Source organism: Elephas maximus, chromosome 4, assembly GCF_024166365.1.
Source record: "Elephas maximus indicus isolate mEleMax1 chromosome 4, mEleMax1 primary haplotype, whole genome shotgun sequence".
NCBI classification, from domain to species: domain Eukaryota; kingdom Metazoa; phylum Chordata; class Mammalia; order Proboscidea; family Elephantidae; genus Elephas; species Elephas maximus.
This window is the reverse complement of record NC_064822.1, coordinates 189,586,009-189,611,408: the sequence shown is the minus strand read 5'-3', so window position 1 is coordinate 189,611,408 and position 25,400 is coordinate 189,586,009. Positions and strand designations below refer to the sequence as shown.

At 53.4% G+C, this 25,400-nt stretch overlaps 1 protein-coding gene across 2 annotated transcripts in view; it reads left to right on the top strand.

Moving 5' to 3' along the window:
* The first annotated feature begins 5,733 nt into the window (after positions 1-5,733).
* PHF21B (PHD finger protein 21B) overlaps positions 5,734-25,400 on the top strand; it is a 144,929-nt gene continuing 125,262 nt past the window's right edge. The window contains exons 1-2 of one of the 2 annotated variants that reach the window (XM_049884637.1): positions 5,734-5,787; positions 6,972-7,037. In XM_049884637.1, the coding sequence (XP_049740594.1) occupies positions 5,734-5,787; positions 6,972-7,037 (120 nt within the window). Of the gene's footprint in view, positions 5,788-6,728; positions 6,798-6,971; positions 7,038-25,400 lie in introns of those variants that run through there. The other variant, XM_049884638.1, reaches the window with a different exon arrangement.

The window sequence follows — 25,400 nt, the reverse complement described above, 5'->3', positions numbered from 1 at the left end:
ATACGATGCAACTGAAAATACCATGGCTTGGGTCAGGCGCACCGTAGTCTTCAAGGTGATTTCTTTGCTCTTCAACACTTTAAAGAGGTCCTTTGCAGCAGATGTACCCAATGCAATGCGTCTTTTGATTTCTTGACTGCTGCTTCCATGGCTGTTGATTGTGGATCCAGGTAAAATGAAATCATTGACAACTTCAATCTTTTCTCGGTTTATCATGATGTTGCTCATTGGTCCCGTTGTGAGGATTTTTGTTTTCTTTATGTTGAGGTGCAATCCATACTGAAGGCTATGGTCTTTGATCTTTATCAGTAAGTGCTTCAAGTCCTCTTCACTTTCAGCAAGCAAGGCTGTGTCATCTGCATAACGCAGGTTGTTAATGAGTCTTCCTCCAATCCTGATGCCACATTCTTCTTCATATAGTCCAGCTTGTGGGGTTTTTTGCTCAGCATAGATTGAATAGATATGGTGAAAGAATACAACCCTGATGCACACACCTTTCCTGACTTTAAACCAACCAGTATCCCCTTGCTCTGTCCGAACAACTGCCTCTTGATCTATGTAAAGGTTCTTCACGAGCGCAATGAAGTGTTCTGGAATTCCCATTCTTCACAGTGTTATCCATAGTTTGTTATGATCCACACAGTTGAATGCCTTTGCATAGTCAATAAAACACAGGTAAACATCCTCCTGGTATTCTCTGCTTTCAGCCAGGATCCATCTGACATCAGCAATGATATCCCTGGTTCCACGTCCTCTTTTGAAACTGGCCTGAATTTCTGGCAGTTCCCTGTCTATACACTGCTGCAGCCATTTTTGAATGATCTTCAGCAAAATTTTGCTTGCGTGTGATATTAATGATATTGTTCTATAATTTCCACATTTGGTTGGATCACCTTTCTTGGGAATAGGCATAAATATGGATCTCTTCCAGGCAGTTGGCCAGGAAGCTGTCTCCCATGTTTCTTGGTACTATTGTACCTAGCACCTAACACAAGGATGGCTAAGGCAGGACCCCTCCCCTCAAGTTGTTGAAACAGATGATATCATAGAGTGAATTCAGTGGTGGGGTCAGTGGGTGGAACGGGGCAGTGACTGGGACAGGTGCAGAGAGTGCTTCTTAGCACCGTACCTGGCACTGAGTAAAAAAAAGAAAGAAAAAAATCCCAGTTGCCATTCAGTTGATTCCAACACATGGTGACCCCATGTGTGTCAAAGTTGAGCCGTGCTCCACAGGGTTTTCAATGGCTGATTTTTTGTAAGTAGATTTCTTCCAAGGTGCCTCTGGGGTGGACCTGAACCTGCAACCTTTTTGTTAGCAGTCTAGTGTGTTACCTATTTGCACCACCCAGGGACTCCAGCATACTGTGAGTCCTCAATAAATGGTGATGACAATTTACTCTTCTGTGGGCAAGAGTCAGGAAAAGCTTCATCAAGGAGATGAAATTTTAATTGGGCTTAAAAGAAGGGTAGATGTTTTTTATCTGGCCTGAAAGATGAGCCAAAGCAAGAAAAAAAGGATGACAGTGGCGTGGGATTGGAGGGACTGTGAAAGCCTAAGGGGCAGAATGGCCATGGGGTGAATGAGCTCAAAGGCCAGGCCATGCTATCGACCCTGGTGCAATAAAGTATTAAGCGAGGCAGAGACTGGTTAATTTAGGTTTTAGACAGATGACTCCCACTGCAGTGGAGGAATGGACTGGAGGGGAGGGAGGTGGGGAGGAAGGAAAGTGATGAGGCTGTGGATCAGATGAGAGATGACAGGGACAGTGGGGGTAGGACTGCTGAGCTCAGATGTGGCTCCAGAGAACAGGGCACTAGGATGATGAATTAAGGTACTGTTATAGGGTGATTCGTGGCCCCCAATAAGACACATTCAAGTCCTAATGTTCAGTTCCTGGGCATGTGGCTTGTTTGGAGACAGGGCCTTTGCAGACGTACTTAGTTAACCTCACATAATGTCATGCTAGAGTTGGGTGGCTCCTAACCCAATATGACTCGTCCCTTATGAGAAAAGGAGAAGACACACAGAGAGACACCATATGAAGACAGAGGCAGAGATGGGAGTGATGCACCTACAAGCCAAGGATGGCTGGCCATCACCTGAAGACAGCAGAGGCTATGGAAGAGACCCTCCCTCTGAGCCCTCAGCAGTAATCAACGCTGCCTTCGGACTTCTAGCCTCCAGGACTTTCAGAGAACATAGCTTCCTGTTGTTTTAAGCCACCAGTAGGTGGTTTCTTAGGTGGTACTTTGTTATGGCAGCCCCAGGAGGTTGAGATGGGTAAGTAGGATTCGGTGTGTATGTGCTGTGGAGCCTGAGAGAGGAAAGGATGACTCCAGCAACCAACTGATGGTATTGTTAAAAAATTTATTGTAGTAAAATATATGCCCACAGGGTGGGGGCACTGCATGGGCAATGGTGGCTCAGATTGGGGCTCCATGTCAGATCCCCTGTCCACTTGGCCACAAAGCAGGTGGGGAGAAACATGGACACTGGAATTAATTGTAGACACTGCTCACTGATATGGCCATTACCACTAGCCCCAAAAAACACCCCCCAAAACCCATGGCTGTTGAGTCAATCCTGACTCGAGTGGAATCAGAGTAGAACTGCTCCATAGGGTTTTCTCGGCTGTAATCTTTGGGGAAGCAGATTGTCGGCCTCTCTTCGGCAGACCCGCTGGGTGGCTTTGAACTGCCAACCTTTAGATTGGTTGATGAGTGAAAATCATTTGTGCCACCCAGGGACCTTCTTTTCCAGAAATGGAGCGTGTCTCTCTTTTAGCATCCATCTATCCATTCATTCACACCCGCAATCACTCATTCATTCACCCAGGAAGTACCTGCTTGGCTCCAGGCACACGGGACCTTCCTTCGCCACATGCCTCCTGTGCTCTACCCACAGGCCAGCCTCAGAGCTGGTTCACGCTCCCCCCGGAAGAGAACAGTCATCGCCATTACGAGGAAGGGTGCCCCATGCTAAGGACTTGAAAGGGAAGGGCTGCCTGGTGGGTCTTCCGAAGGTCAGGCAAAGAAATGATGTGCAGAAATGGAATGTTTCTCAGGAAAGGTGGCACTGGAAGTCGGCCTTGGAGGATGAACAGGGTTTTTAGAAGGAGGGCTGTGAGGAAAGGGCATTCCAGGGGGGACGGTTCAGTGTGAGCTGGGTGAGGGAGGCTGGGCGTGGCCGCACCAGGGAGCTGGGGTCTGCCGCAGGGGATTGGGCTTCACTTGCACTTTGGTTTTTTTCTGTATAATCCAATTCTCCCGTCATCATCATCGTCAGAAGCCCGCCAGCCCTAGGCCTTTGTTCCTCACTCAGGGAGTAAGTAACTATGAGAAAAACGGAGGGGTGTAGAGATGATGAACACTGTACCCCAAGTTTAATTAACACAAACCAGCAAACAGCAAAGCCCCTGGGTGGTGCAAACGATGGACACACTTGGCTGCTAACGGAAAGGGTGGTTGCATCCCACCTGGTGGCACCGGGGAAGAGAGACGTGGTGATCTACTTCCGGAAGGTAACAGCCATTGAACACCCTATGGAGCTCAGTGCTACTCCGACATGCTGTGACTGGGATTTGACTTAAAGGCAATTAGTTCGGTTTTTTGAGTTTTGGTCACTTATGTACTAGTTGCTGTTGAACCCATTCCAACTCATGACGACCCCATGTGTGTCAGAGCAGAACTGCAGTCCATAGGGTTCTCGATAGTTGATTTTTTGAAAGTAGTTTGCTCACCAAGCCTTTTTACCAAGGTCCCTCTTGGTGGATTCAAACTGCCAACGTTTCACTTAGCCCAGTGCTTAACTGTTTGTACCATGCAAGGCACACAGCACCCAAATTCTCTGCAGTAGCCATCTGAGAGGGTCACAGACAACCAGAATACCTCTCTGCTGATTCAACTACTACACATGCTGATGAAATTGCTTTTTTTTTTTTTTAACCAAAAAGCCAGTGACATTTACAGAGATTACAGTAGGAATCCTCTCTCCAGCTCTCTGAATGCTGGTCCCCAGGGCCGCCCACTTTACCAGGCTAGGGTCCAGTCAGCAAAAGAACGTTAAGTAGATGGGGCACTAGCCTGGGTTGGGCTGAGTCTAGAAGTGGGAGGACCGTGAATTTCAGAGTTGGCCTTTTGCTTTGCATCCGATGAACCCCTTCTCTCTGCCTGGCCTCAGGCCAAATGTATCAGGACCGCTTAGAACACGTGCTAGTTTCACGAGGACGACCAAACCCGCGATGGTAGGTGCTGGAGTGCAGGGATGAGGGGTCCTCGGTGTTTGGACGGTCCGATAGACACTTGTGCAAATGCTCTAACAGAGACCAGAGCAACACTGGGGCCCCCATCTGGAAAAAAAAATAAAAGAACCCCAATAACTTTAGCGGACAGTAGGAGAACTGTGTGTGTGCGCATTCTTCCTGCGGTGGAGAAATTCGCAGTTATAACATTGACCAGCTTGAAACTTCACTTTGAAATAGGACTGCACACTTTCCCCCATTATCTTTCAAGCATACCTTTGTCGCCAAATGGGCCCAGAGCCCTCTGACGTGAATTGATGTGGATGGTAACCGCGCGGTGGTAATATCGACTGGCGACATTAACCTCCTGGCGGTGGGGCTAGACTTCTGAAATGCGACCTCGGCAGCTGCAGTTATAACTGCTTTATGTCAAATTGACCGCGCGCGTTTACGAGTTTTAACAACGGTCTTAAAAACTCCAGTGACATCTGTTGAGAGTCTAATTGTGAACGTAAGAGAAAAAAAAATCATTAAGGGCACAGCCAGGCGATCAATTTTCATACTGTTTAAACAACACGGAGGCCATCAGGCGGTGGGGGAATCTGGCGACAGGACTGGTTTAATCTCCCAAATCGCAGCGCTGGTGCAGAAAGGAGAGAGGGACGCAGGCAATTTAAATAAAGTAGGGAGACTGAGGCAGGGAAAGAGAGGGAGAAGGGGAAAGGCAGAAGGAGGGAGCAGCGGGAAGAGAGAAGAAATGGAAAAAATGGACATTTTCCCTAATTAGAAAAGTATCATTAACCCCTGCGTGAGGCTGGGCACCCCAGGGGAGGGGGACGGGGGCGCCCCGCTTTCCTTGGGTTCAACTGGGCGGGCGCAGAGGAGGACCTCTCGGGTGCCCCACTCTCCAGGGCTCGGGCCGGTCCGAGGGGGCCTGCCCCGGTCCGCGGGCCGGCCACTTTGCGCTCCTCTGCCGCCGCCCCCACTTTTGTTCTGCTCGGGCCGCGGGGCCGCGCGAGGCGCAGTGCGCAGGCGCGGCGCGGCGGGGGCGGGGCGGGCGGACCCCGGCCCCGCCCCCCGCGCCCCCACCGCCCCGGCCCGCTCCATCCGGGCACTGCCGAATTAGCCTCGTTCGGAGGCACAACTTTGCCCAGGCCCTGCGAGATCCAGGCGCGCGCCCGAGGAAATATAGTCCCTGCCGCGGGCGGGCCGGCGGGCGGCGGGGGCGCGGGCTCCGGGCGCCGGGGACCATGCGGGGGGCCGCGCCGGCAGCCCCGGGACCCGGCGCGCCGTGCGGGGCAGCCTGAGGAGCTGCGGGGCCGCGGGCCGGCCCGGTGCCTTTCTTCTTCGCCGGCTGGCCCCTCTGTCGGCCGCGGGGAGGGGGCTCGCGCCCCCCTTCCGGAGGACGGCCGGCCCCGCGCGTCCCCGCCGAGCGCGGAACTTCCCGGGAGCCGGGGGCAAAGTGAGCGCAAAGTGCGCCCAAGTTGCCGGTATGGCGCTGCAGAGCCGGCCCAAGGCGCTGGCGGTGGAAGTCGCGCGCCACCAGGTAGGTGGCCGGGGCCCTGGGACGGGAGGACCTGGGGAGGCGGGGGCCCGAGGGACCCGAGCCCGTGGCTTCTCTTTCTGGACGCGGGGCCTGAGTGGCTGGGTTGTCGGGAGGAACCCCCCCCCCCGTGATCCTGCCCGGCGGGAGGAGTGTGCACGGACCCAGTCCGGGCACCCCTCTCGCCCCGGGTGCAGTCATGCACAGTTTACGGTACTTGGAGAGCGCGGGAGACTCGAGCCCGTCGACTTCTCTTTCTGGTCGCAGGGTGTGCACCACTGGGGGTGCCGGGAGGGGTTCCCCGTGAGCTTGTCGGGCCCGGAGAGTATGCACAGACCCCCCTGGGCGCCCCCTCCTGTCCCCGCCACAGTCCTGTACAGTCTAGGGGGGTCCGGGAGTGGAGGCACTAGGGACCCGAGCCCGTCGACTTCTCTGTCTCGTCTCAAGGTCTTCGTGGTTGGGGTACCGGGAAGGCGCTCCCTGTGTGCCTGCCGGTGGGGGAGTGTGCGTGGACCTCCCCCGACTCCCCTGCCGGTCCCCGTACCCAGTGTGGGGGCTCTTGGCAGAGGGCACGTTAAGATCCGAGCCCGACGACTTGTCTTTCTCGTCGCAGGGTCTTTATGAGTGGGGGTACCGGGAGGTGCCCCCCCCCCCGAGCCTGCCCGGGGGGCGAGGGTGCAGGCCCCCATTCCTGTACGACCCTGCACAGTTTGCAGAAGTACTTTTGCAGGCTGGTGCTGGGCAGCCGCGGCGTGGCGGCCGGGCCGGGCAGGCTCGCTGCGCGCGGGTGTGTGCTGGAGAGATTAGGACGCGACTTGAATATTTATGAGCTTTGCTCGACACGGACTCGCGGTGTTTACTTGGCTCTTTGTTCCTCCCCCCCCCCCGGCACGCACTCACACTCACACTCCCCCACACACTCAGCCGGCCTCCAAACTTACCGCGCTCAGGGCGCCGCCGCCGGTGGGCCCGGCCCGCCGCCCACCGCTGCCCCGATGAGGCGGCAGCCACAGGTAAACGGCCCCGCCGCCGGCCGCCACTCGCGCCGGAACGCGCGGGGAACTTGCGAGGGCGCGCGGCGGGCGGCCGGGGGCGGCGGCGGGGGCCGGGCCGGGGGGGAGGGGGCGCCAGGGCTACTTAACCCCTTGGGGGCGGCCGCCTGAGCCCGCTCCTCCGTGTTTCCGCAGAACGGCGACCTCAAGAAGCAGCTCCACGACAGGCCGCCGCGGATCGCAGCGCTGAGCGACAAACAAGTAAGCGAGAAGGCGGCTGCGCCCTCACCGCCGGCCGGGGTGGCAGGGCTGGGAGAGGCGGTGGCACTTTGGCAGCACCCTAAAAAGTGACGGCCCGGGCGCCATCCGCCAGACTCCTCAGAGGGGCCTGTCCCCATCCTCGAAGTTGCCCGCCCTCCTTTTCTCTCTGAGGAGGGCTGGGTGCTGGAGGCGAGGGGAGCGAGGCCCGGAGTAGCCGAGAGCTCCTGGCGTCCATCTTGAGGTAGTGGACATGTTTTTGGAATGTGGACATCCCCCCCTACCCGCGATCGGCGCCCCACTTCGTGCTCGAGGACGTGGGGGTTAATTCGTGCCTGGACACCCAACTCCTGGGAAGCGGTTTCGGGGCTTTGCTGCAAGCTGTGCGTTAAAGCCCCTCCCCCCCACGTCCACTTCGCCAGCTCCACTTTTGATTCTTGGAACCTGACGCCAGCTCCCGGGGAACAAAAGAAAGGCTCCCCCAGGACCCCCAAAATCTGCCCCAACTTTGGTGTCCCAGCGTTAGGTGGAAATGGGGCCTACGAGCAGCTCCCCGCCGGGCGCGCGGTCGCCGGGCCCCTCCGGGAGGAAAGTTGGCCATTGTGACTTAGTTGCGCTGAGCTCAGCGCTCGGGGTTTCAGCACCACGAACAGATGCCGCCGCCGCCGACCGCCCGCCCCGCCCCCTCCCTATCCGCCCCTCCCCCGCGCTCCTCCCCCCGCGCGCCCCGCCCCCTCCCCTCGCCCCCGAGCAGAGAACTTTGAGCCACGCAGCCAATGGCGCTCGCGCGGCTGCGAGGCTCGCGGCAGCGACGGGGGCGGTGGCACTCTCCCCTCTGCCCCCTCCCCCTCCCTCCTCTCTGCCTCCCCCCTCCCTCCGGGCCCCTCCGCCCCCGCCGCCGCGCCTCCTGCCATCGATCGCGCTTCCTTCGGAATGCCGGCCGCCGCCGTCAGCACCAAACTTGGACAGCTCCCGGGCCGCGCCGCCCCCGCCCGCCGGCTCGGCCGGAGACCAGCGCCCCCCGCCAGGGCGCCCCCTCCCCGGAGGGATTTTCGGGTGGGGGACTGAGGCGTGGATGCGGTGGCGAAGGGCAGGGGGCGGCGACCCGGGCGCCAGGGCACTCGGAGGCGGGGTGGGGGTTTCGAGTCCTTAAAGTTGGGAAGTGGTGGGAGGGGGCGTGCGGGCGAGGAGGGGGCGGGGGGCGGGACGCAGGGGCAAACGTAGTTGTCCTCGCTGGTCCCCGCCGGTCCCCGCCGGCCCGGGCGCAGGCCGGGCGGGAGGGCTGGGAGGAGCGCGTTCACCCTCTTCAGCCGGTGCGCTGGGGGCCCCCTCCCGGCTGCGCGCCCCCGGCCGCGAGTGGAAGCTTCCATTCCCGCGGGAGGGGGGCCCGGCGCGCAGCGAAGTCGGGGAGTTCGCTGGGGGAGGGGACCGCGGGCCCCGCATTTCCATTTTGATTGCTTTGATGCCGTTTTTGGAGGGGGAGGGGTGGGAAGCCCCTTCGCCGCGGAGCACAAAGATGTTTAATCAGTGTGTGGAATCAAATCAGATACTTTCTCTCTTAAAAATAAAAAAAAAAACCAAATCTGGTACGGCGAGATCGCCGAGGCTTCCTAAGCCCTTTTTTCACCGCAAGTTCTTGGCTTTCTGAAGCCGAGAGTAGGAGATTTTTAAAAGAGAAACCCAATAAGCCGGCAGCTTGTATTGCAACAATGCCTCTTTTTGTGTGCGTCCTCATGGCAATAGTTTTACTGTTCGGAGTGGCTTTCCGGAGCTTGGATTTGCTCCGTTCTTCCGTATTGTAGCAACTGTTTCAAGGCTGTTCAAATTTTTATGAAAATAGTAAACGAGTAGCTATTTATTATCTGTCGTGCCGGAATTTAGATACCGCAGAGAGAAACGTTTGAAAAATCTGCTTCTAGCGGCTTAGGGAAGGGGAGGGCGCTTTTCCACTCTAGCTGCGTTTGCCTTTAAATTCCTACCAACTCCGGGGAAGGAGGCTTGCGAACGGACCTCCATCTTTTTGTGTGTCTGTGTGCGCGCTCGTTTAAAAAGAAAGAAAACAAGGAAAACTTTTGTTTTCTGCCCTTTTTAAAAGGTTTCTCTTTTAAGGGACTAAAATTAACATCAGTAAGCAGCCAGGGGTTAGTCTGGCCGCTGGGAACTCGTATTTGTCACTGCAAGTGTGGTGTTTTCCAGGCTCCCTTTGTGGCATTTTATGTAACAAGGGCTCGTAAAGGAGGAAGGGAGGGGGCTGAGGCGCTAGACCAGCATGCTAATAAAGCTGCCTCCCTCTCCCGAGCCGGCGCCTGGAAACCTTCCGGAGGTCACCCATGAAATGAGTTGAGTAGACTTCACGTTTACTCGCTGCTGTCTCCTCGAGAGAGTTTGCTGGTGATTGGCAGCTTGGCTGGGGAAAGGTCGCCTCCGAGGTGACTCTGGGCTGGTCCAGGGTCTTGGAAAGGGGCATAAGTGCTCTGCTTTGGGCCGGCTCAGTCGCCCAGAACCTGGTCGGGAGGGACTGGAAGGAGGAGGGGGAGTGGAAAAGCGAGTATTTCTGAGGTTGTTGGTTTTAAACTCACCACAAAATTAAAGAATTCCTTTATAGATCCGCTTGGGTAGAAGTGTTCACCCCCTGGCATTTCTGGGCAGATCCTGCTTGGAATATCCGCGGTAAAGGTTAGGTTTCAGTTAGAGGCACACAGGTGCGTGGTGAACTAGGTAGTGAAACGAACAGGTGATCCGCTTATCCACCTGTGTGAGAAATACCCTAGCCAGAGGGTCAGTTCTTTCTCTGCCCAGCCATCCATTTCTCAGGTAGGTTTTTGGTTGGCGCTGGCATTTTTAAAGTTACTTTTAGAAACAGGAACAGGTATTTAAAGGTGTTTGCAGAGGCTCGTAGAAGCAGTAAGTTGTTTTTCAGGTAAATAGTATATAAGAAAAAAACCAAACCAGTGGCCATCCAGTCACTTCTGACCGAGGCGACCCCACGTGTGTCAGAGTAGAACTGTGCTCCGTGGGGTTTTCAGTGGGTCATTTTTTGGAACTAGATCACCAGGCCTTTCTTCCAAGGCACCTCTGGGTGGACTTGAACCTCCAGCCTTTTAGTTAGCAGGTGAGCGTATTAACCACTCACACCACCCAGGGACTCCAAATTGTAAATAACCATCCACCTTTTCTTCCGCCGTTGGGGGGCCGGGGATAAAGAGAAAACTAGCTTTCATGGGATCTTGCTCTTTGAAAACAGTTTATATTTTTTCCTTAAACAAACAGCCGTGAGGAGTTGGTCAGTGCTGAGTGTGGCCTAGCTGAGGAGGGCCAGGTCGTACCCCCAGGTGCGGCCTCACCCCCGATGTGGCCCGTGCGCAGCCTGCTGCCCCTGGCTGCTGTGCAGACTCGTGGAGGATGGGTCCCTCTTCTTTAAGGAGAGGTGATGTGTGAAGACTCCATTAGTTGCTCCAGTGGTTTTACACCACGAATTCACAGCACATGCAGAGAGGCAGTAACGTTTTTATCTCAATTGTCAAGCAACAAGCAGTTCCGTGTAAATAACAGGCCTGTCGTAAATAGCAGAGAGTTTTTTTTCCCCACTCGGAGCTCTCAATGAGACGTCGAGGTGCCACGTGTAGCGGGCATCTGCAGGCGTAGACTCCCTGCAAGGTGGGCTTTCCAGGAGAGCTAGAAGAGCCCCCTCCCGCGTGAACGGCAGGCCTGGCTGCTGTGACCTCGCTAGTGACACCCGGAGCCCGGGCCTTGGAGGACTAGGTTATCTGTCGATTTGATGGACTCTGGGTTCCCAGGGGCTGTCTTCAAGCACAGCAATAAAAATGTGTCTTCTTGAAAGGTCTTATGTCTGGCGCTCACCCAGCGGCTGAGTCTTGTCTTCACCGTGATTCACATTGGACACTGGAGGGGTCCGCCTTGGAAGCATCCACCAAATGGAGCTGTGGGTGGATGTGTTCCGGAAGCCCCCGATTGTCATTGTCTGAAGTCCTTTAGGAAAAGGGCATTCCACTTCCCAAGTTCTCCTCCCCAGCTTGTTCTCATCCATGAAGGTGAACTTTGATCTTCCTGACCCAGAGTGCCAGTTCTCCTTCTTGAGACAGATGACTGTGCGTTAAAGAGAAAATTAATGCCTTTTCCACGAGCTGCATGTTCCCTGCGGCTAGGACTGAGCAGGAGTCCTTCTTTTTATGGCTTTGCCCACTGCTACTGTGTGGCCTTCGGGGTCTCTGGGTAACACAGAAGGTTAACGTGCTTGACTGTGAACCGAAAAGTTGGCGGTTTGTGTTCACCCAGAGGTGCCTTGGAAGAAAGGCCTGGTAGTCTACTTCCAAAAAATCAGCCATTGAAAATCCTATGGAGCACAGTTCTACTCTGACACGGTGGGTCGGTAAGAGTCAGAGTCTGCTTGATGGGGAGTGTCTTTTAACCGTATGGCCTCCGGTCACACAGTGCAGCCCGCTGGGCCCAGCTCTTGTCTGTGCGGCACTGCTGGGGTCTTTAATCCTGTCACCGCCACGCTGGTGCCCGCCACCAGTGCCTCTCCCTGGAAGATGGCAGTAGCCACCTGCCTGCATCCACCCTCGCCACCTCTAGTACACCTTCCACCAGGGTGTCTTAAAACCAGGGCTTCCAGCTGGCTCTTTCCACTTCGGAGGATTTCCAACAAGTTCTGGGCGTCGCCAGTGCTGCTGGTAGGGACCGATCATGAGAACCACTAGTAGAGCACCGGTTTTCTCAAAATTTCTTATACATGAGACTCATCTGGGGATTTTGTTGAAATGAAGATTCTGATTCAGTATATCTGGGGGTGGAAATGCAAAATTTTAGCAGGGATTTGTACCAGAACGAACCAGTTCAAAGCCTTGCTTAAAATCCTTGCTATAAACCTTTGGTGGTTTTACCTTGCTCTTAGGAGGAATCCGAAGGCCCCATCTGCTCAGGGCAGCCTTCACCTCACCTGCGCGCCCTGCAGGGCGGCCTCATGGGTTGTTTCAGGCAGTTCCTCAGACCCCTGGTGGGTTGGTGCTTCAGGAGCGCACTTGACTCCCCTGCCTGGTCTGTTTGTGATGATTTAAGGCCTGTCTCTGTGCTAGACTGTAAGCCGCAAGTGGGGGATGGGGTTGCCCTGCCTTCTCAGAGCGGTGCTTAGTAGTGCTGATTATTCATACGTGTATGTGTGTATATGTAGAAATATATATGGCTATGCAAAGACATGCCACTGTGTGGATCGTAGCAAACTACGGATAACATTGCGAAGAATGGAAATTCCAGACACTTAATTGTGTTCATGCAGAACCCGTACATAGATCAAAAAGCCGTCGTTTGAACAGAACAAGAGGTACTACGTGGTTTAAAGTTAGGAAGGCTGTGCGTCAGGGTTGTATCCCTTTGCCGTGTGTATTCAATCTGTATGTTGAGCAAATAATCCGAAAAGCTGGACTACATGGAGAAGAACGGGGCATCAGGACTGCAGGAGGACTCATAACCAAACCTCCGTTATGCAGATGACACAACCTTGCTTGCTGAAGGCAAAGAGGACTTGAAGCACTTGCTGATAAAGGTCAAAGACCACAGCCTTCCGTATGGACTACACTTCGACATAAAGAAGACAAAAATCCTCACAACTGGACCAGTAAGCCACATCATGATAAACAGAGAAAAGATTGAAGTCAAGGGTTTCATTTCATTGGATCCACAATCAACACCCATGGAAGCAGCAGTCAAGAAATCCAGCAATACATTGCATTGGGCAGATCTGCTGCAGAGACCTCTTTAAGGTCTTAGTAAGCAAAGATGTCACTTTGAGAACTAAGGTGCACCTGACCCAAACCATGGTATTTTCAGTTGCCTCATATGCATGTGGAAGCTGGATAATGAATAAAGAACACTGAAGAAGAGTTGATGCCTTTGAATTATGGTGCTGGCGAAGAACGTTGACTACACCATGGACTGCCAGAAGAACAAACAAATCTGTCCTGGAAGAAGTACAGCCAGAATGTTCCTTGGAAAGCGAGGATGGTGAGAATTCATTTCATGTACTTTGGACGTGTTTTCAGGAGGGACCAGGCCCTGGAGAAGGACATCATACTTGGCAAAGTAGAGGGTCAGCAAACAAGAGGAATACTCTCAATGAGATAGATTGACACAGTGGCTGCAACAATGGTCTGAAGCTATAGCAACGATTGTGAGGATGGTGCAGGACCGGGTAGTGTTTCACTCTTTTGTACGTAGGGTCACTGAGTCAAATCTGACTTGATGGCATCAAACAGCATGTGTGTGTGTGTTTGTGTGTGTGTGTGTGTGTATGTATGTACATAGTACGTCTGTATGTATATATACGCACACAGACACGTACATATAGTTGTTGTTGGGTGCCATTGAGTCAATTCCAACTCATAGCGACCCTATGGGACAAAGTAGAATTGTCCCCTAGGGTTTCCTAGGCTGAAATCTTTACAGGAGCAGATCACCAGGTCTTTTCTCCTACAGAGCTGCTGGGTAGGTTCAAACCATTGACCTTTCAGTTAGCAGCTGAGTGCTAACCATTTTACTGCCATATATAACATATATATATTTTTTTATTTGGAGAAAAATACAGAAAACAAATTTACTGTTTTAACCATTTTTAAGTGTGCATTTCAGTGGCATTAATTACACGCGCCATGTTAGGCAACTATCACCACTGTCTGGTTCCAAAAGTTTCCCGTCGCCCCAAACAGGAGCTCTGCACCCATTAAACAATAATTCCCCATCCCCCAGCCCCTGGTCACCTCTCACCCACTTTCTGTCTCAAGTATTTGCCTAATCTAGATATTTCACAGAAGTGAAATCACACAATATTTGTCATTTGGTGTTTGGCTTATTTCACTCACCATCACGTTTCCAAGATTTATCCACGTTGTAACGTGTGTCAGGCCTTCTCTTCGTGGCTGGGTGAGAGTGCGTTGCGTGGACAGCCCACACTGGATTTATCCGTTCGCCTGTTCATGGACACTCGGGTGACTTTCACCTTTTGGCTCTTGTGAATACTGCCGAAATGAGCACTGGTGTGCCTGTATCTGTTTGAGATTACCCTGCTTTCCGTTCTTCTGTGTGTATACCCAAGAGTGGAATTGCAGGTCGTGTGGTAATTCTGTATTTTAACTCTGAGAAACTGCCACCTTGGTCTGCCCAGTGACTGTACCATTTGTGGCGCAGTGATTAAGAGCTCAGCTGCTAACCAAAAGGTTGGTAGTTGAAATCCACCGGCCGCTCTGTGGAGACCCCACGGGGCAGTTCTGCTCTGTCCTCTCGGGTTGCTGTGAGTTGGAATCAACCTGATGTCAATGGGTTTGGTTTGGTTATTTCAGTAATGCAAGGGGATTCCGATTTTCCCACATTCTCGTCAACACTTACTATTTTCCACTTTCTTGATTAAAGCACCTTGGTGGGTGTGAGGGAGTCTCTGCATGGTTCAAATTGTTAACGTGCTCGCCTTCGAGAGGTTGGCGATTGAGTCCACCCGGGTGCACCTTGGAAGAAAGGCCTGATGACCTACTTCTAAAAAATTGAAAACCCTCTGGAGCGCGGTTCTGCCCTGACACCCGTGGGGTCGCCGTGAGTTGGAGCTGGCTGAAGGGTGGCTGGTTTTTACTGGTAGTGGTTTTGAAGTGGCATCTCATTGTGGTTTTGATTTACGTTTCCTTACCAGCTAATGAGGTTGAGCATCTTTCCCTGTGCTTATGGGCCATTTATGCATCTCCTTTGGAAAAATGTCTGTGCAGATCCTTTGCCTGTTTTTAGTTGAGTTGTTTATCTGGTTATTGTTGAGTTATAGGAATTCTTTATATGTTTTGTATATTAAACCCTTATCAGATTCGTGATTTGCAAATGTTTTCTCCCATTCTGTGGGTTGTGTTTTCACTGTCTTGATGGTGTCCTTTGATGCATGAAAGTTTTTAATTTTAATGAAATCCAATTTATCTGTGTTTTTTCTTTTGTTGCCTGTAAATGCACGCCTGTTGAACACATTGTAAGAAGATGGCACCAGTCTCGGGCAGGTGTGGGATTACCGGTGATTTACTTGACGTCCCTAGTAGAGTCCCTAGCCTGGAGTGGGCGTGCAGTCAGTTCTAGATTTTTGAAGTCACGTGTTTGAAATGAGTTGAAGCAGGGATAAATAAGGCCAGCTCCCTGCCTTGATGAGCCTCACAGAAGAGTGTAGACTCTGAGGCGTAGACACCTATGTTTCAAGGAGCTTCCAGAAAAGTGCTACAAAAATCAGTGAAAAGAAAATGCCATGGGAATACCAGCATCCTTTCTGGCCAGGAGACCCAGGAGGGCTTCTTGGAGTTGGTTGCCTCGGAGGTGGGTCTTCAGGAACGCCTGGGGTTGTGGATGGTGGGGAGGGTAGCCAAGCTTGCTAAGAGGAAAAACAGCTGAGTACAGCCTGGAGGTGGGAGGCAGAAGTGCTACAGGTCACAGCATGAGAGACAGAGAGAGAGAGAGAGCAGAAAGGCGAGCTGGGCCAGAGCAAGGAGGGCGGGAAGGCTGAGATGAGGGGTCCCGAGTTTACGATGTAGGTTCAGAAACCACCAAATGCTTTTAGAGTGGGAGTCAGGAAGGTGCAGGCAGCTGTGCTGAGGGCAGATTAGAAGGGAGGTGAGTGGAGGAGGCCTAGACTCCCTGCTCGGGCTAGGGCATGAATTCCTTCGAAGTTTGTCCCCTGTGCGGGGAGGTGCTGAGGGGGCGATGGGAGCCACATGGTCAGGCATGGGGGTGGGGAGCAGAAGGTGCTGGACCCATAGCTGGGGGTGACCAGTGGTCAGGCCCTGCTGGTAGGGCCACAGGTGACCATTCTCCTCTGCTTCACCTGAACTTCTTAGAACTCTGGAACCTCCAAGGATAACTCAGTGGGTATCTCTGTTCAGCTGGTTTAAGAAAAGTTTGTGTGTGTGTGTGTGTGTGTACACAGACACACGTTCACATTTATGTGTATTTGTCGATAAAGTAAAATCTTTCCTCAGGAAGGTGGTTGTCAACGTTCTCTCTCTTCTTTCCGGCACGTTGAGATTAAAAGAAATTATACTGTTTGAAAAAATACTTCTTATAAAAGCAATACACGGTTGTTAAAACAAGTTAACAGCCTGGATTTGAAAATCCGAAAGCTCCAGCCCTCCACCCCACCTGTGGATGAGAGCCATGTTACTTTCGAGACGTGTTCAGCAGACATGTCCGTGTTCATACACACGTCTGTAATACTATCCTCTTACGCGAGCGGGTATACTTTTGTTGTTGTTGGGTACTGTCAAGTCGATTCCAACTCATAGCGACCCCACGTGACAGAGTAGAACTGCCGTGTAGGGTTTTCTAGGCTGTCGTCTTTATGGAAGCAGATCGCCAGGTCTTTTCTTCCATGGAGTTGCGGGTGGGTTTGAATCAGCAGTCTTTCAGTTAGCAGCCGAGCACTTAACCGATGTGCCACCAGGGTTCCTTGCACTAAACATACTACCTCTTATCTTGCTTTTTACATTTAATGGCATATCATGGGCATCTTTTGGGGACACCTTAGTTCCATTCCACCAACATTTAATGTGTTCCCACCAGCTAGGGGAATGCAGAGGTGGGGGGCGTAATTCGATATCAGCAGTGAGGCCATCTCACACTTTATGAGACCTCACACTTGAAGAATGCTTCCATTTAGTGTCTGCTGGCACAGATTTTAGGACATACCTGGGGAAGCAGGTGTCCAGTTACCTGTCCTGGGAGGCCCAGTGAGGTGTCTGTACAGGAAATCTAGCCACCAGGCTCACCCCAGGCAGCACATGGAACAGTATGCTTTGACGGGACGTGGGGGTGGCTCTGGGGTGTCTGCAGCGCTGCTGCTCCTCGGGTCCTTGCTGTCACCTTTCAGTCTGAGTGTCTGCACAGTCCTGTGACTTGGGTTGGGCTCGGCCGACAAATCTTCCTGGCTGGACGGATCAGAGAAGGCAGACCTCTAGGAATGAATGTTCGATTCTGCCCGCTAGCCTGGGGCACACTCGTCTTACCACCCCCACCCCACCCCCACGCCACCCCCACCCCACCCCCACCCCAACTCAAACTGGCTCCTTGTGTGTCGTTGTTGTTAGCTGCTGTCAAGTTGGCTCTGACTCATGGTGACCTTACACGTAACAGAAGAAATGTTGCCTGGTCCTGCGCCATCTTCGTGATTGTTGGTGTGTTCGAGTCCGTCGTTGTGGCTTTTGTGTCAATCCATCTCGTGGAGGGTCTCCCTCGTTTTTGCTGACCCTCCACTTAACCAAACACGATGTCCTTCTCTAGCGGTTGGTCTTTCCTGAGGATGTGCCCAAAGTGAGCGAGCCAAAGTCTTGCCATCTTGGCTTCTAAGGAACATTCTGGTTGTGTTTCTTCTAAGGCTGATTGGTTCGTTCTTCTGGAAGTACGGTGTACTGTAATGTGGCTGGAAGAGCCCAGGCCCTGGAGTCAGGACACCGAGGGTCAATCCTGGCTCCCTGCCTCTCAGCTGAGTAACCTCAGACAAGCCGTTGGCCTCCTTGAGCTCTCTTTCCTGTGTACAAAGTAGGGGTGATAATAGTAAGGCCCACCGTGCCGGGTTGCTGAGGTCAGATCAGGTAAGAGTGGTGAACGTGGGCGTCAGCCACAAAGGGAAGGATGTGTATGAACACTTCTCCTGCGAGATCAGTGTTGATTTGGAGAAATCTGCTTGTTGCTACATCAATGACAACAAAAAAATGCCCGCTGTCCCTGCCCTGGGTGCCTGCGGGACGTGGCGCCTTGTGTTGTCACCTCCTGTCGTCACCTCATGCCCCCGTTCTGGGGCATCCTTTTCTGCCTGAGGGGCATCATGATGCTAGTTGCCCTTGGTAAAGGTTGACTGTGTTGTTGACTAATCATTCCAGAGAGTTCACTGGGTATTTTATATTTTAGCCCTTTAAAACACCTGCCGTCAGAACTGTCCAATTCACTTCAATAACTGAGGTGTTTTTTTTTTGTAAGACAGTTCACATACCAATTTCGGTAATCCCACGATGCCTCGGAGTGCTGGCCATGACGATTGTCCTATGACTGTAAGTTTTAACTCCGATGCTTTTGTCTGTTAAGAAGCTGGTGCCTTTTCTGTGTCACTGGTGACTGTCCAGGAGGCGGCTCTCTGCCCTGTCCACGGAAGCAACTGTCAGTCCTTCAGAGATGACATTCCATCTTCAGCGGCGGAGCAGCGTCTCAGAGACACCCCGGTCAGGCGCGAGGGCTCTAGGGCGGCCTCTTTGGGGGTGTCTATGGGCCCAGCCTCCGAGACCCTCGCCCTAGACATGAGGCGGGCTTTGGGGAAGAGGCCAGCTTCGGGGAGGGGCCCATCTTCCTAACAGCGTTTACGGCTTTGAAGGAAATGAGTCTGGATTGATTTCCACTCTAAAAGAGTGCTGTGGAATGCTGTTGACATTGTCCCTGGGAGGCACGTGATGGGGGTTTACGGCTCAGGCTTTAAACGAGCCCTAGCAGAGTTCTGGAGCCGGCTCCACTCTGTCCTGGCTGTGCAGTCTTGGGTGGGTTATGCCACTGCGGAGACTCAGGTGTCTCAACGGGACGTAGGACGTCAGGTCGCAGAGCACCTGGCATGTGGCGCGTGGCCTGGGCAGGGGACGGGGGATAACACACATGCTTTTGACCTCTAGTGGCTCCGTGACAGGTGGGGCTCTGAGGTCATCATCCAACCCCATCAAGAGACTCAGCTTTTTTCTCTGTGGTACGTTCTCTGAGCCAGGCCCTCTTCCAGTGCCCTGTGAGGCTGGCGTGCCAGTGATTTCCGTCTTTCTCACGAGGAGGCTGAAACTCAGAAACACTGAGAAGCAGCCATTGACACCCAGCTGGTGAACGGAGACGATGTGACCCAGTGCTGGGCAGCTGGGCCCCAGGTCGTGATCTGAACTCTCAACATGCTGGAGTGTGTGGGGAGAAGGGATGACACGTCATGCTGTTGAGATAAAAGGTTGGGTTTGTCACCATGTGACTCCAGGGCATATGTTAGGATAAAAATAAAACCATTCTGGTGACAGTAGGGATTTCACTATGATAGAAGGTCACAGGACTTTAGAGGGTCTGGGTGTGTGTTTGGAGTCCCTGGATGGTACAAACAGTTAATGTGCTCGGCTGCTAACTGAAAGGTTGGCAGTTTGAGTCCACCCAGAGGCACCTTGGAAAACAGGCCTGGCGATCTCCCGAAAAATCAGCCATGAAAACCCTGGGGAGCACAGTTCTACTCTGACATGCATGGGTTGCTGTGAGTCGGGGTTTGGCTGGGGTTTGCGTCCGGCCTCTGCACCTGCCTAGCCTGTAGAAGGTTGGGGAGTGTACGTGGCAGGCTGGGCGTGGGGGACAGGGGAGTTCTGTGGTTTACAAGTTGAAGCAACTGGAATTGGGGGTTTGGAGTGACCCCAGTGCACAATGTCCCCACGCTTGTGTAAGGAGCCCTCTCTCTGCTGCCTGGAGCTGCGCGTTGCCACCCCACGCCTGCCCTGAGCCTTCCCTGGCTTGGCTGCTGCTGTTTTTATTCTTGTTATTACTACTGTTATTATTTCTGTTTTAAGGTAGCAGCATCTTCTCATTTTGAAGTGGTCTCTGCTCTTGGAAGGAACAGACATGCTTCCTTAAGTTAAATACACACACCCTCACACATATGCGTATGTTTTACGTATATATATATTTTATTGGCAGTTACTTATTGTTCTGTCGTAGCAATTTGCCGAGTTCCAGGAAAAATTGCTGATGCGGCTCCTGCTGGTTACAACCTCCGTCGGTGGCAGGGAGCGTGCCCGTCTCCCCACACGCTGTCCTGTGGGCTGCGCTGTACGTGGGTTTAGGTTTTGCCTGCCAGCTGTGCTTGCCTTGTTGAAATGCAACAGAAAGAAGCGGGTCTGGAGGGGTTACTTTGTTGCCCAGAGTCCAGTCGGACCCCCAGCCCTGAAGTGGGCTGGGAGCCAGTCTGAGCTGGCACGCACTGCCCAGGGTGTGGCTTTGGTGCCTTTCTCTGCTTGGAGGGAAATGCTGCTTCTCAGGTGTGGTTCTAGGTGTCGTCCCCAACATGCCGCAGGCACGCGTGTTCCTGTTTCTAGTTGTCTTCGAGTCAGCGCCGACTCATGGTGACACCGTATATGACAGAGCGAAACATTGCCCGCTCCTGCATGACCTTCACGGTCCTTGGTGTGCTTGAGTCCGCCGTTGGGGCCACCGTGTGTTTTGAGTGCCTTCCAACCTAGGGGGTCATCTTCCAGCACCGTATCGGACAGTCTTCTGTTGTGCTGCATAGGGTTTTCATTGGCTAACCAAAAGGTTGGCAGTTTGAATCCACCAGCAGCTCTTTAGAAGCCCTATGGGGCAGTTCTACGCTGTCGTATAGGGTTGCTGTGAGTCAGAATCGACTCGATGGCACCTATAAACAATAAATATTTAGAAGTAGATTGCCAGGCCTTTCTTTTTAGTCTGTCTTAGTCCGGAACCTCCTCTGAAATTTGTCCACCGTTGGTGACCCTGCTGGTATTAGAGATACCGGTGGAGTAGCTTCCAGCATCACAGCAACGTGGAGACCGCCACAGTACGGCAGACACACGTGTGGAGTGGACCAAGTCCCCAACATGGCTTTATTGACAGCAGTATGAGAACCGGGAAGCTGGCGGGCCCTGAAGATGTTACTGCCCCAGTGAAGCAGAGAAACTGCCATGGATTTTTGTTAGGAAGACGCTTCCAAATTGTGTTTTGTCCCTGGAGACTGGTGTGTCCAGAGCTGGGGTTGGGCTCAGACTTGGCATCTAGGGGAAACTGAGGTGACGTGGCTCCCACACAGAACCTGATGGCTTGGGCTAAAGGCATAGGACACGAGAGCCCGGGGGCTCCACAGGGCACCGAGGCCAAGCCCTAGTCTTACCCGTGGGAAATGGAGGCTCTGGGTGGACACCCAGGAAACAGAACCAGCCCGGGGACCATAGTCGTCCAACCACCTGGGCAGCGCTCATGTTCAGAACAGCTATTGGGGGTGCGGAGCAGGTGATTCCAGGTTTGCACCCGTCAGAGACTTGGGTGCCTTCAGCCGGCAGAGAGCACGCTGTCGTTTTCCTCACGGACAGAAAGGCTGGTGGCAGACATTGTATCTGCAGGGAGCGCTTGTCCCCTGCATGCTGGGAGGCACTCCTACTTCCAGAGCCCACACTTGGGGCGAGGTCACTGTGGGCTGGAGGGGCGGGGCGGGGGTGTCCCAAAAGGAAAAAGTGCTGAAAATAGGTAATGTGGGAGGCAGGTGCTCGTCATCTTTGGGGAGATAGTGACCGTCTTTTTGATCACTTGAGCAGAACCAGCAAGAGTTACACGTGGCGGCAGCAGGGGAGTCATTTGGGGTCTCCCTGGGGGTGCTAGCATGTTGTCCCCCATTGGAGCTATAATCATTTTGTTGTCGTTAGCTGATGTCAAGTCCGCCCCAACTCGTGGCAACCTCAAGCACAGCAGTTGAAATCCTGCCACATCCTGCGCCATCCCCATGACTGGTTGTGGATTGGACCATTGTGACACCTGTAAGGCTCTCAATGACTGCTTTTCAGAAGTGGATCTCCAGGCCTTTCTTCCTAGTCTATCTTGGTCTGGAAGCTCTGCTCAAAAACTGTTCTTCCACTGACGGGTGGTGGCTGTGTTTGAGCTGCATCGGCCGGGAATCAAACCCAGGTCTCCCACTCAGAAGGCGAGAATTCCGCTTCCGACCCACTGCTGCCTCTCATAATCACTTTGGAGAGCGGCTTTTTTGCCCCCCCCCCCAAAAAAACCAAAAAACCCAGGAAAGAGGAAAGAGCAGGAATGGGCAGGGGGACGGGGAGCAGGAGAGAGAGGGGGGAAGAGATGTTTCTCTTTGATGTCCTTCAGGCGGAAAAGCAATCTGCACGTGTAAATGAACTTGAAAGTATAATTAAAAATATATACGTAGTGGAGGCTGCAGTCCCGGCTTTCACGTTCCTTACAATCAGTGACACCAAACCTGCTCCGTGATTAATGCGTCTCAGTGGTAATAAACGTGCCAGAGACAAATGCCGCCATTATTTCCTAAACTGCAGTTGTGACAGCCCACTGGCTGCAGGGGTCTCTCTGCCGTCCCCAGCTTCCTTCTCCCTGCTGCCACCGCAAGGGCCACTTGCTAAAGATGCCCCTCCGAGAGTGTGTCCTGGCTTGTGGACCAAGATCAGAGGGGCTCTGAAAGTTGTTTCGGCCGGAGGCGCTGGGCAGTGGGGAGCAGGGGGCTTAGGGCAGGAAGGCTGCGAGAAGCCAGCTGCAGCTGTACCACAGAGCGGGAGGTGGACACGGTCAGCCCTGGTGTTCAGTGTAGGGTGCTGAAGGAACCAGGGTGGCAGAGTTCCCTTTACAAATTCTGTGGCTGTGCCCAGCGCTGGGCTGTGTTTAAGACTACCTGTGACAGCTAGCGTGTGTCTAGAGTGGATGCTTGGAAGGGCCAGGGCACCAGTAACATCAGCAGGAAGCGTCCACTGATGGACGTTAGCCTGTCAGCTGAATGAAGACGCACAGGGCGGTGCAAACACAGAGATTCAGCAGGTGCCTGCTGTGTGCCGGCTCTGTGCCAGCTCCGTGCTCAACGTGGGGGACACAGCAGTGGGCAGAGCAAGCCGTCAGCACGCAGAGTCACAGTGGAGGAGACAGGTAATAAACAGGAAGCATAAACGAATAATGGAGACAGTTAGAAGGTCTGGGGGACTTGGGGAAAGCAGGTGGCAGTCTTAAACAGGGTGGTCAGGAGAGGCCTCATTGAGAAGGCCATTTCTGAGCAAAGGCCTGCAGCAGTTGAGGGAGTGGGCCCTGGGGGAATAGCCGTGCAAAGGCCCTGCGGTGGGACGTGGCTGGAATCAAGTGAGTGGCAGGTTGACTAAGACAGGAAATCCGAGAACTGACAGGACAGAATGAGGGCTGTACCCTTGGACATGATGACCCTGGCCCCCACTGACAGGCCGCGGTGTGTAAGAGGGTGCAGCCCTTTCCTGGGGCAGATTTTTATTTATTTTTTAATTGTTCCAAATATATTCATAACCAAGCACTGGCCAGTTCATCCATTGTTTGTGTGTACTGTTCGGTGTCATTAATTCCATTTGTCATTTTATGCAGCCATCTCCAGATGTTTCCACCTCCCTCAGTAGATGCTCATTGTGGGGCAGAATTTTGACTAGAGCTGGAACTTACTGGAAGGCAGATTTCAGCTCACGATCTAGAGGGCTCCCCGGGAGTGAGGGCTGTCCAGGATGGCACTGGTTGCTTTGAGACATCCCTCCCCCATTACTGTACCAAAACGCCACTGTATTGGTGAAGAGGAGGCAGCGCCCCCAGTGGTTGGACAGGGTGAGACGCAGGTTCTTCCTCCTCGTAAGATTCCGAGTTCAGAAACTGCAAGACTCACTGAGGATGCTGTGCCTGAAATTACAATGTGAGGTCCCCTGATGGAGCCCAGTACACCAGTCTCCGCTGAATTGACTCCAACACATGGCGACCCCGTGTGTGTCAGAGTAGAGCTGTGCTCATGGAGTTGTCGGTGGCTGACTTTTTGGAAACAGATCCCCAGGCTTTTCTTTTGAGGGACCTCTGGGTGGACTCGAACCTCTAATCTTTCAGTTACCAGTTGAGTGTGTCCACTCTTTACACTACCCAGGGACCCCTGTAACCCTCAAGGCTCTGTAATAGCCCGAGGACCTGAGGTTCGGTGATTCTGTGGTCCGGGAGTGAGACCACAAACTCCCAGCAGCAGAGAAAGTCAGTGGCACGACCTGAGAGCTGCTGAGGTTCTCCAAGGGTGTTCATCTCTCATTTCAACAGTTAAGTGGAACTCACATATATCTCTGTAAATAGAATAGTCCCACAGCCTGGCCCGAGTCGGTGTCTGGATAAAGTTATCTTATTAACGGGTTCTGCTGAGTGGGCTTGGATGGGGGACGCAGCCTCTCTGACGGCGGATCTAATTATAAGCACGAGGGACTGCACCAAACAAGGAGCCTCGCAGGGAGGCGAGGCTGGCAGCTCGGGCCGAAGCGCCCTTTAATGAACTTCCTCGGCACGTGTATCTTAGCAACACGCCTTATTACATCCGGCCGCAGGTGGAGTTGCACCACAGTCATTTATTCCCCTCCTCGGTCCCCCGCTCTGCTTTTCTTTGGTGACGGGAGGGAGGAATGCAGACCCGCTTACCCAAGGCCGTGGTTGGCTGTCCTCTGCTTTGTGTAGTTGATGGACGTGGGGGACTGTGCCACAGTGGAGGCTGGCGCGATGGGGACAGCTTGATGGCCTGGCCTGAGGGATGGGCGCTACGCTCCGGGTGCTGCAGCCGCCACAGATCTGCTGAGTTGCTCCTCAGCATACCCTGAGTTTGGGTATTTTTATCTGGACTTCTTTCCTAATGACACTAACTTGGATCCGAAGGAAGTGGGGAATGTGCAAATCGTTGATAGTAATTAGCAGCCTGAAAGTTGAGATGGGCAAGTGTTGGAGAGAGGCAGCTTCTCGACCAAGTGGACATGCAGAGAGGCACAAGGAAGGAAAGAGAGAGCCCAGAGCATGGAATGGAGGTGACCTTCCAGCCCCAGGCCCTGGGCCAAGGTGACCCTCCGGCATGGAGCACAGAATGGAGGTGGTCTTCCAGCCCAGGGCACTGGATGGAGGTGGCCTTCCAGCTTGGGGCCCTGGATGGAGGTGACCTTCTAGCCTGGGGCCCTAGACAGAGGTGGTCTTCCAGCCTGGGGCACTAGATGGAGGTGACCTTACAGCCCAGAGCCCTGGATGGTGGTGGCATTCCAGCCTGGGGCACTGGACTGAGGTGACCTTCCAGCCTGGGGCCCTGGACTGAGGTGACCTTCCAGCCTGGGGCCCTAGACAGAGGTGGCCTTCCAGCCTGGGGTCCTGGATGGAGGTGGCCTTCCAGCCCACAACCCTGAAAGGAGGTGACCTTTCAGTTTCGACACTGGACAGAAGTAGCCTTCCAGCCTCGGTCTCTGGATGGAGGTAATCTTCCAGCCTGGGGCCCTGGATGGAGGTGATCTTTCAGCTTGGGGCCCTGGACAGAGGTAGCCTTTCAGCCTGGTTTAGCTGCTTATAAGCCCAGGGATTTTGGCCAGTTACTTCCTGTCTCTGAACCTTACATTTTTTTTATCTCTTGTATTGGTTTTTTGGGGCCACTGTAACAAATGACAGTTGTCCCTCAGTATCCGCGGAGAATTGTTTCCAGGACCCCCTGCGGATACCACACTCTGCAGATGCTGAGCCGAAGTCCCTTTTATGAAATGGTATTTGCATGTAAGCTATACACATCCTCCCCCATATGTGAAAACATCTCTA